General features: G+C 39.2%; 2 protein-coding genes across 2 annotated transcripts; both read right to left on the bottom strand.

Annotated features, from left to right (window-relative positions):
- Positions 1–1,448: 1,448 nt before the first annotated feature.
- Positions 1,449–3,105, bottom strand: wu:fa19b12 (uncharacterized protein LOC560551 homolog). Its single transcript, XM_056376602.1, has 2 exons — positions 2,560–3,105; positions 1,449–2,282 (listed from the first exon to the last, which is right to left on the bottom strand). Exons 1-2 carry the CDS (start codon positions 2,956–2,958, stop codon positions 2,112–2,114), a joined length of 570 nt encoding a protein of 189 aa, XP_056232577.1. The 5' UTR covers positions 2,959–3,105; the 3' UTR covers positions 1,449–2,111.
- Positions 3,106–4,957: 1,852 nt separating this feature from the next.
- Positions 4,958–10,004, bottom strand: carnmt1 (carnosine N-methyltransferase 1). The gene is made up of 8 exons (XM_056377517.1): positions 9,868–10,004; positions 9,209–9,404; positions 8,918–9,084; positions 8,543–8,683; positions 8,199–8,377; positions 7,559–7,672; positions 5,880–5,983; positions 4,958–5,792 (listed from the first exon to the last, which is right to left on the bottom strand). Exons 1-8 carry the CDS (start codon positions 10,002–10,004, stop codon positions 5,598–5,600), a joined length of 1,233 nt encoding a protein of 410 aa, XP_056233492.1. The 3' UTR covers positions 4,958–5,597.
- Positions 10,005–10,220: the final 216 nt, after the last annotated feature.

Here is a 10,220-nt window from a genome sequence, read left to right as displayed (position 1 = left end):
AAGAATATTGTTGGTAGGAAACATACACACATCCCCTTCCGGAGATTAGTACACATGGTCGGGGGCTGGTGCACGCCCTCCCTGGGTAGGACTGTGTAAACACTAAACAGGGCTCTGAAGTGTAGCTGAATGCATTTCTTCATAGACAATAAACCTCACTAGTTTACCACGTGCCACAGCTGCAATTTTAGAACTGCCACATGACTAAGAAATGAAACACAAATCAGCTATAGCACCACTTAAAAGGTCATATACCAATATGGTAGTTATAAATACAGTTAGTTATGCTGATTTATGGCAATATAATTTAAGATGTGGGCAAACAAATGAAGCTGCTCTGCCTGAGACGTCCCCTCTTAGCATCCTTGATAATCATTTAAACAAAATATTTGATTGTATACATTATGTCAGTGACCTTTCAGGAGTAACTTGTGTTTATGATGACTGAGACAGATGCCGTGCACTAGATTCTAAGATTGCCATAAGATAAGGAGCTGACTATCTAAAGCTAACAATGTTTTCCGCCGAGATGCTCCCTGAGCAACATAAGTTAACAAAACGATAAGACCACCATAAAGTTACAACTAATTATTATCCAATTAAGTTGAAATGTAGCTAAACAGTATACCGTAGAAATGATATATTATTAATTTTAACTAGATGCTGGAGACGATATTAAACACAAAGTCCAGTTTTAGCTAACATTGAAATAAAAACGAAACTTTGCTAACATTAGCTGAATGCTAAGAGCTAATAAGTAATAAATAGCGTCAAGTTTTCAAACTCTCACGAGTAGCTGAACCTTTTGTCCACACTCGCTGGACACAAGCTGGCCTCTAATAGAAAGATTAGTTACACATAACTTACCATGGCTGTACACTGGCGTTAAAGGGCGTGTAGCGTTTAATATGAATGAGTCCACAGAGATCTTGAGTCAAATCCCCCCACCTCATCATTAGTCCTGACAAAGACTGACTGCCCTTTTATCAGCCGTGGTCCAAAGGGCAGAGAGAGTTTTTCCAAGAAGCCTTGAGGAGTTCATGACCTCCTCCTAACACACTCCGGACTGTTTCACTTCCTGAGCTGGTGGAGGTGCAAGTACGCCCCCCACCCCAAACAGTGGGGGCTAGGAGTATATATATTCTGTAAGGACAGTGGAGGAATTACAGGCCAAATTAAACTACAGCAAACAAATATTCAATAATCAATTTTATTATTTTATTTTAATTAATTTCTTGCTTTACTGTATTTTGACAATTATTGGACAGTTATTTGGTACCATATTAACTTTAAATATCGTAGCCTCCTGTGGCAGAATATATTTGATTTAATTTAAGGATGCATAAAAACATCTGACCTTCTGGTTCATTCAGCTTTTCTTTAAATAGCACTGCCCCTGACAGATACACTAATGAAAAACAGTAAAATTTGAAACCACAAAAGTATAGTAGAGTATAGAAAACTGTTTTAATTGCCAATGAAGACAGCTTGCTGAGATTTATCAGTAACATCTATTAAAAGTGCTAATACATGAGGTGTATTCAAAATTTCCCACATCTAAAAGTCAGTCACATAATCTAAAAACAACTCGAATGAGTTACACCAAGCAAACTCTGACATATTATAGATTATAGAGTGGTTATAATATGAACTGTCAAGTACAGACCCAACTTTTCATACCCAACTCATTTTCAGCGTGAGTTGGGTATGAAAAGTGTAATACAAAAACACAACTAACTGTTGTACACCTACAGTTTTCAGTATTATTTAAAAAAAAAAAAAAAAAAAAAAAAAAAAGAAATTACAATAAAAAAAACATGTAAAATTTGAGGGTAGGTGTACTTCCATCATTTTTACAGTAGTTACAGATCTTGTTGTTGCTTCACCTAAGTCACTGATCTTACACCAGCACAAGGCTCACTTACGGCAGCCTGCATCAATCCTACTGGACTAACGCAGCAGTCTCAACATCACGCTGCTGCCTCTCACCTGGGTGCATTTCTAGCAAACTTAATGTGCCCCTCATCCGCTCAAGAGCATCCCATTATCATCATCATGTTTTCATGCTGATGTTAGCACAGAGTCAAAGAAACTCACTGCACCCATCACATTCAGGTCTCCATGGCATCAGAAGAACAGTCTTTCATTTTTGACTTTGGTTTTATTTGGGAATGGCGATTGACATCTTCCAGCAGTGAGAGGTCAAGCTCAGGTAAGGGTACCCTCCAGTACTGAAAGGAGTTAAAAGTGCAGTCTTCGGTGCTGGTGTCTCCATCAGCGGCCTATAAGAGCGATGAGAAAGAGAGAAGGACTGAGCTCACGAGAAATGTCCAAAGCAGCTAATAGTAACATTTTAGACTGGCACATCAACCAAATTAGGACAAAACACAAGCCACTGAGATTTTGACAGGAAGCGGTTTAATACAGCGGGCTGCACACTGGGTAAAGGATGACATCTAGTGGCCATTTACTGCCATCACACCGAGTCACATTCTCTGGACAGCCCAACCATCTACAGACTGAACATTACGGACTTCTGCTACATTATTAGTAACTTACTTTATCTTTAGCTTTAGTAGTGTCTGGAAACGCGCAGTCCTCTCGGGGTCGTTTCTTGAGGCTCGTGGGTGAACTGGAGCTGCCTCGGTCCTGGAAACTTCCAGAAGTCTGCACCGTCAAAACATTTGCAGCATGCCTCCTCCTACTGTCAACGTGCGTGGCCTTGCGGTAAATAGCTGCTGCTGCTTCTTCTTCTTGTTCCCGCTGTGGGTCTTCGAAGTAGTAAGGCCTCTTTCTGCAGCGGCTGCCCAACAGAGCCAGCAGGGACGGCGGGCTCAGGCTCACACCCCCGGTTGGTGGCGTGCTCTCCAGCTGCATGTCAACACTGCACAGTGCGCGGCAGCATCTCTTCGAGGGAGAGTCGTGCAGCAGCGTGTCCTCAGCCCGTCTCTTTGCCATGAATGTCAGCGCTGTCAGTGCTCTGGTGTACTGAAGTAAACCTAAAACACGTGCTAATGTAACTCCGACACTACTAGCTGCTTGTGTTGAGCATGGATGTGTTCAGTTCTGTGCGTCAGTCGTAAAACATTGAGCACCGGTAGTGCAATTTTTGCGAGGCAGTCCGGATAACCAACCAGAGGAGAGCACTGGTGTTTGTCCCCGCCCACAGCCTTGTACTCTTCCTGTGGCGGCACATTCATACTGCTCCACGCGTTCAGTTTACACATTACAGTAACCGAGGCCTTAGCCAGGATCTTAGACATACTTGACATACATGAGTCCATTTCCTTCCTCTGAACAGATTTTTTCCTGAGAGCCACAGAGTTTAGTCAAAAAACACACGTTTAAGCTGGGCACTGTATTTTGTCCACATAATCTTGCCACTATGCACCAAATATGTATTAAATCCACAGTTGAAAATAGTCCCCAACAATGCAATTAACACTTCTGTTTCAACAACATTTGCTAAAAAACTACAGTGCCCAGGTGTTTTAGGAAATAAATGAGTCATTTTAAAAATGAAACTGTCATTGTCTTTGTCAATCTAACAAGATTTATGTCTTCAACATTAATGTCTACATTTTATTTCAAAGCTTTTATCACACTAGAAGGAATCAAATTCTGATTAGGCTATATTAATTTTGTTGTCTTTAGAAGTAGTAAAATGTTTATTGTGTATAAAAATACTAGAATCAGCCTATAAAATACCCAACATATTTGTTAGGTGTTGTAACACCTAGGACAGGTCCTCAGTGGTAGCTAGCCCTGAAGGTAATGATCTATTTTTTGGCATGCAACTTGATTTTTTGGTGACAACAGTCAATTCACTGGCTCCCAGTTCATGTTACATCAGCCTTTGACATGATACTATTAACCTGTAAAATACTGAATAGGTGTGCCCCTTCTCAAATGTGAAATCTATCACAGCTTTATGCATCCCCTGTTATCAAAGCACAGGGATCTCTTTTGTCAACAGAGTTTAAATTCTCACTGCTGATGTTAGATAGTCTGATTCAATCAACTTAAAACTCCTTAAAAAGCTTAAGGCCCTTTCCTGCAGAGGGGGGCTGTGTCAAAATATAGTTTTAAGTCTTTCCCTTTCATGATTTCAGCTGCTATTGTGCTTTCATGTTAAATGTACCTTTGTTAATTTGGCTTTAATCAGGTGACCACATGACAAACTTGTGGCTATGTATTATTCCAGCAGAGGTATACTGAACACTATGCATAGAAAGGAGGAAGAAATGGTGTTAAGTGGCATTTATCACAACATTTTGACTTGTCATACAAAAAGCACAGACATTTAACATTAACAATGGCTCTGTTGGATTCATGTCCTAGCTGTTGTTTCCTAACACGGTTTTGAACCTATCTGCCGGCCAGGGCCTCTCGCTTTGAAGTTCGCATGCTCTGATTTGAAATGTGACATTATGTCCTTTTTCATGGCAATGTGGGGAAATTTCGTTCAACTGAAACATGTGACATGACAGTGCGACATTAATTTCAACATTTTTTTTCCCCACATCTGTGCTTTTCCTACTGTGGCATCTATTCTGTCTATGCACATTTTTAGAATTATTAAACATTTGATTGAAAAGTTTACATCTATATATCCTCCTACACATCACTCAGTGAACACATTTTAGCAGTTTGGGTTCTCATGCAATTATGCACCATTATGCATAATTGCACCAGTGGGGCTGAACTTAATTGTTTCCACCCGTGCAAAATGTCTGCAGTGAAATCTATGTATTATGGTTAAGGCAGCTTTGTAATCACACGATCCTGTCGAACCTGTTACCTGCCTCCCAACTGATTAGAGATTTTGATGAAGCAAAGAAAATGCTGAAAAACCAGAAAATCCTGAAATTAATTAAAACATTTTTATATTCAGTTAGTGTGTTATGTTCATGTTAAAATTATATCAAATGTGATATAGTAAAACTATGGAGATTCATATTTTTAAAATGTTTGGCTTTATTCCAAAGTGTGATTACAAACCAGAAAAGTCAATGAAAATCATCTCCAACTTTAAAATAACGTATTCCTGAAAAGCAGAAACATGTTTTGATAACATTTTCAGAGGTGACTGATGAGCAATGCAAATGAGCAGATGTTGTTATTGGCACCATATTTGAAAAAAAATAAATAGATCTCAAAAGCAAATGTTCATGTCACATTCTCCATTCACAAAAACACAAACTCTCAGGCAGTGAAAGTCAATGGAGATAAGAATGAGTAAGTCTGCAGGCTTATTGGTTAAAAACAATATACTCTTCATGGTTTGTAGCTGAGACACAAACCACTAAAGCAAAGTAGCAGCCAAGGGTGACTGACTCATCGCACACCCAAGGATGAAGAAATATATAGTATTTTGACGTTTGTCAGATGACATAGTACTATAATATTTCATATTACCTGCGGTGTTCTCCATGAGATGCATCATAAAAATATATATATGACAAAAAAGAAAATTTATGTCCACTGATTTTTTTTCCTTCCATTTCCATTTTTCTTTTTCGTTTTTTCAGTCTACTCTTTTCTTGGTCAATGTTTGTGCTCCTCTAAGTTCACTGTTTTTGTCAGAGGAGCTCTTGTCACGTCAGGCTGTCAGTGCCTTCTCGCCGTGGTGACTTAGCAGCCGGAGGAGAAGTCTGTTGTTGGTCGTCTTCTTGACAGTCAAAGTACAGCTCTGCAGGTTTTCGTGCCACAAAGAAGACACAGTCATAAACGTATCTCAACATAGAGCGGTCGTTCTCTGTGTAGGTGGTCTGCATCGACTCCTTCTCCACCTGCAGGAGAAATATGAAAACTGCTTTACTACTGGAACAAGATTTCTGATATTAAGTTATGAATGATGATTAAAATCGCTGGTTTACCTCAATGTGGAAGCCAAAATTAACCATTGCTGTCCTAATGTCTTCATAGCTGAGTTCAACTGAGAGCTCATTTGCCATGTTCTCAAAGTGATACAGCAGTGGACCTGAATAGACATTAAAGAACTGAGATTTGTTCACCAAGAAAATATCATTTTTAAACATTTTTTCATCCTATTGGACATCAGACCGAGTCATACAGAAGTCCTTTATATTGAATAAGAAAAAAAAAAAATCACCCCAAAACTTGTAAAAAAACAATAACACTGATGTACATTTTCATTTTTATTAATTTCTCTCTATTTCTCTCTCTCTCTCTATAAATATATATATATATATATATATATATATATATATATATATATATATATATATATATATATATATATGTATATATTTATTTGTTTGTTTTCTTATTTGCTGATAACAGGTCAAATATAACTGATTATATTGATGTGTGACCTAATACATCCAAAGCATTGCCACTATTTGAATCAGAAGATTGGCTAGGTTCAGCTCCACAAGAGACACTGGTCCCTCTCTCTCGCATATGAAAATGTTTTCACAGAGAAGCAACGTCTCTCAAGGCTCAACAGATCTTAATAATGCAGAGAATTGCCAATTGATGTGTTTTTATTTAAGTAAATTAAGTAAAATGTGGAAAACCAATAAGGAATAATTAGTTTGATAATAATGGTTTAAAATTGTTGTACTTAGTCTCTTAATTATTGATGGGAGTGTTTTGGGCATCAGGCAACATGCAATAAACCAATCAGAGTGCCATCTCCCATTCTCTTTAAAAGCCAGGCAAGCTTGCACCTTGGCACACTGCTATTATAATAGTGCACTGTTTCACATAGAATTAGATTCTATTTGTGGCATGTTGTGACTGGTCAGTGAGCCCAGTCCCAGCACACGCACTCTGCAGCTCTGTGGGCTGAGGGAATCAATGTGCTGCACACAGCTCTGCAAACAAGCAACGGCACAAATCATGTTATACAGTTTTCATGTTGTAATATTAAAAGTGTAAATACATTTTCGGTTCTTAATGAAACTTTGGTGTTACATATTAAGTATAAGTGATGAATGGGAAATACTGTGGTGGATTTACCAGGTAGTGAGAAAGAAGACTTCTCTGCGGACCCTCATTTATGTCCAAGAGACATATAACACATGGCAATGTTATGCAACACACAACATGCCACAAACAGTGCTACGACCTTCAGAGTGCTGTACTGTAACGTTCCACTTGATATATCCAAACATCTGAAGTGTATTTTCAGCTCACTCTGCTTGTAGGTAACAGGCAGTGTATGTACGTTGAACACCTGCCAATGTAGACGCATATTATTCTCTTGATAATGCACTCTTAAAATAACAGTGAAATACTGTGGCATTAACCTTAGACCAAGTTTTTGTCGCTCCATCACGCAACTGCTTTCCATAGCCTCAAGATAGCAAAGCGCCAACAGTGCCCCTGACCACACCTCATGTATTTGCAATTTAAACAACATGGGCTCTGGACAAGAAAATGACAATTGCGTCGGCCTGAAACTAGCAAAGACACTTGCTTTTTCGTTTTGCACCAGTTTCGCTGCACACGTTGATGATGGTGCCACCACTTCCAAAAGCAGGTTATGTATTCATGAATAGCTTTTTGCTCTCCTGTAGATTTTACTCACCCAGGTTGATCCACACTCCACCAGGCTTCAGAATCTTCCAGATAGTCTCTACATACTCTATGACATTATGAGCTGTGTCAATAAAGAAGCAGGTAGCCACACAGTCCCAGGAGTCTGACAGAGACAGAAATATATTATCTAACACGATCACTTTTAATTAATATGACCAAGGTCCACAATTCACCAATGATCAATTAACTATGTGCTTTTTAGAGAAAATGTTATTATATAAACTTTTCACCAGATGGAGCAGTCTGCTGATATTTATTCATTATAGTAATAAGTACAATATAGTAGAATCTATAAGATGTGTATCCTTAATAAAGCCAAAACATAACCACATGCATTTTTGCTGCCTTTTAGTTATTTTGTAATGTTTAAATGCTGCAAGGAAACTGGGTCAATTACAACTGTTTTGTAGAGCTAACTGATGGCAAAATACAGCCTGGGTGTTAGCTCTGCCTGAACAGACATTTTGAATGGAAATATAGTTAATTCTTCCATTTGCAATATAGCAAATTCCTAGAGGAGCTAATGATTACGTAAAGTTGCCTGAAGTTCTTAAAGGTATATGTCTCTCCCATGCAATTTGACTGCTTGCGACAATGGTGAAAGCTGAATCCCAACAGCATTTATTTACCTGTCTCAGTGTAGACCTCCACAAAATCCCCTGCTACCATTGAAAAGTCCGAAGTTAGAGGTAAGCTCTGTGGGTTGACATCAGGGAATCTGATGGGTCGTATTTGGTCGGAGGATTTCTTATTGTTGCTGAACTGGTGGATCCAAGGGTACAGGGTCAGAGCGTTCACCTTTTCACACCTGAATGGAGCAATTCAATGAATTGAATTGTGATTTTCACTTACAAATAATTAACAGAATTAAGATATATAATTACGCGTGATTAATACATGGTTCCATTTCAAGCAAGCAAAGATATCCCTAAATAAGTGTATGGTTACAGAGGTGTGTTAGTGTCTGTGTTACCTATTGAGAACAAAGTTTGAGGAGAAGAGCATGAAGAGGCTCCATTCATTGCCCTGGCATATATAACCCAGCCGTGCTATCTCCCAGGCTAGACGGCCAAGCCCAGCACCCGGAACCAGCACGCTCACCTTAGACACATCACTGACATAATAAAATGCACAAAATGCACATATCACATGGAAAACACTGAGTAAGTCACATTATCAGAATTCACAAGGAGCTTTGAAACCATAGGCCATGAAAAAGCATTTTGTTTTTATCATTATATAACCATATGCCTTTATTTCTGATTGTTCTATGTGTATACTTAGGCAAAATAAGTATCATCTCTGGTATTGGCATGCATGTATCTAAGGGAGTATGTGTGTTTCCTACTATTGGTCACTTGGGAAGAGTCTTTGGATCTCTTGGATGATGGGCTGGTAGCAGGAGTCCCTCTCAGCCTGGCCTGACTCACTCCAGTCTCTGACAAATTGCTTTACCGTTGACTTAAGCTTGTCCATGTCAAATGTAGAGGATGGGCGAACCTTCCTTGGATCCTCCTGAAGGAAGAAGTAAATCTTAAATTCTTAAAGTAAATCACAATAAATAAACTAGTACACCACAAAAAGCATCTGTATATGCATGTACGTGCCTAGTACATGACTGGGTTTTGTCAAGCCTTACCCTCTCACCATACCCAATGTTCTCAAACATATCAAGGCTGTTGTGAATGATGGCCTGCAACACCTCTTGGTTGTGGTCTGCACACTGGCTGATCCGGGCCAGGTTGGACAGAACACCGGGCAGTAAATTCTGGTGGCGCTGTGGCAGGCTCTGAAACTGACGCTCAGCACGCTTCACCTGCTCCTGGAGATGGACCCTGATAGGAATAGACACAGGTGACAGTTAAGGTTCACAAGCTTTTTCACTAGCACAAGCAGTAAGTGTAAGGACTGATTTGAACTATGTGGGTCTAAACCTTTAATGCAGATTGTTCCTATATTATCTACAGTCTTCAAGTGAGATTTCTACATCACATCATTCCTCTCTTAAGCTTGTTTTAACATGTGAACAGTGTTAGAGGGAGCAAGGGTGGGACAAATTCTGACCAAGTCAGAACACTCATCAGATAAATGACACCGGAACCTAGTTACATACAAACTGATTTGACTATGGGAGGCAACGACCAACGCTTGAATAGAGATAAACTATCATAATTATCGGTTTCCCTCCAAACAGGGGGTTAACTGTCCTTTGCTATTGTTGTTTGCTAACGACATCGTTTATTGACACAAGCTGCCGTTTTTTGTCTCGTTCTTTATTTTAAAGCATTCTTATTCTACCTGTAAAATTTAAAAGCATCGATTATTCTCCAGAAATGCTGCCTTTCCAGTTTGGCCTCGTCTTCGGGGCTGTATTTTATTCTTTCTTTTTGAAAATATGGTCCACCTTGCGTCCCCTCTCCTCCGGTTTCGGCCATGTCTGAAACAAACTTACGGCCGTCCAATCAGAACGCGACTAAGCTCTTCTTCGTGAGATTTATTAATTCAAGCAGATCAGACTGCAAGAGGCGTATTGCTGCCGCCCACAGTCGGTTGATGACACTGCAGTTAGTTGATAGGATGTATCAGTGATTAAACAAATAAAATACAGCCATACTCAGCAGATTATACGAATTATTAGGACAAATATAATG

Source organism: Seriola aureovittata, chromosome 5 (assembly GCF_021018895.1).
Source record: "Seriola aureovittata isolate HTS-2021-v1 ecotype China chromosome 5, ASM2101889v1, whole genome shotgun sequence".
Taxonomy (NCBI): domain Eukaryota; kingdom Metazoa; phylum Chordata; class Actinopteri; order Carangiformes; family Carangidae; genus Seriola; species Seriola aureovittata.
Note: the sequence above shows the minus strand (reverse complement) of the source record. Positions and strands in the feature narration are given on the sequence as shown.

What these genes read in the sequence shown, in the direction of transcription:
- wu:fa19b12 (XM_056376602.1), bottom strand. Translation starts at nt 2,958, where the DNA reads ATGGCAAAGAGACGGGCTGAGGACACGCTGCTGCACGACTCTCCCTCG. An exon ending in CTACTAAAGCTAAAGATAAA is followed by an intron (nt 2,283 to 2,559) that starts GTAAGTTACTAA and finishes TCGCTCTTATAG; the next exon opens with GCCGCTGATGGAGACACCAG.
- carnmt1 (XM_056377517.1), bottom strand. Translation starts at nt 10,004, where the DNA reads ATGGCCGAAACCGGAGGAGAGGGGACGCAAGGTGGACCATATTTTCAA. An exon ending in GGAGGTCTACACTGAGACAG is followed by an intron (nt 7,673 to 8,198) that starts GTAAATAAATGC and finishes TGTCTCTGTCAG; the next exon opens with ACTCCTGGGACTGTGTGGCT. An exon ending in ATTTTGGCTTCCACATTGAG is followed by an intron (nt 5,793 to 5,879) that starts GTAAACCAGCGA and finishes TTTCTCCTGCAG; the next exon opens with GTGGAGAAGGAGTCGATGCA.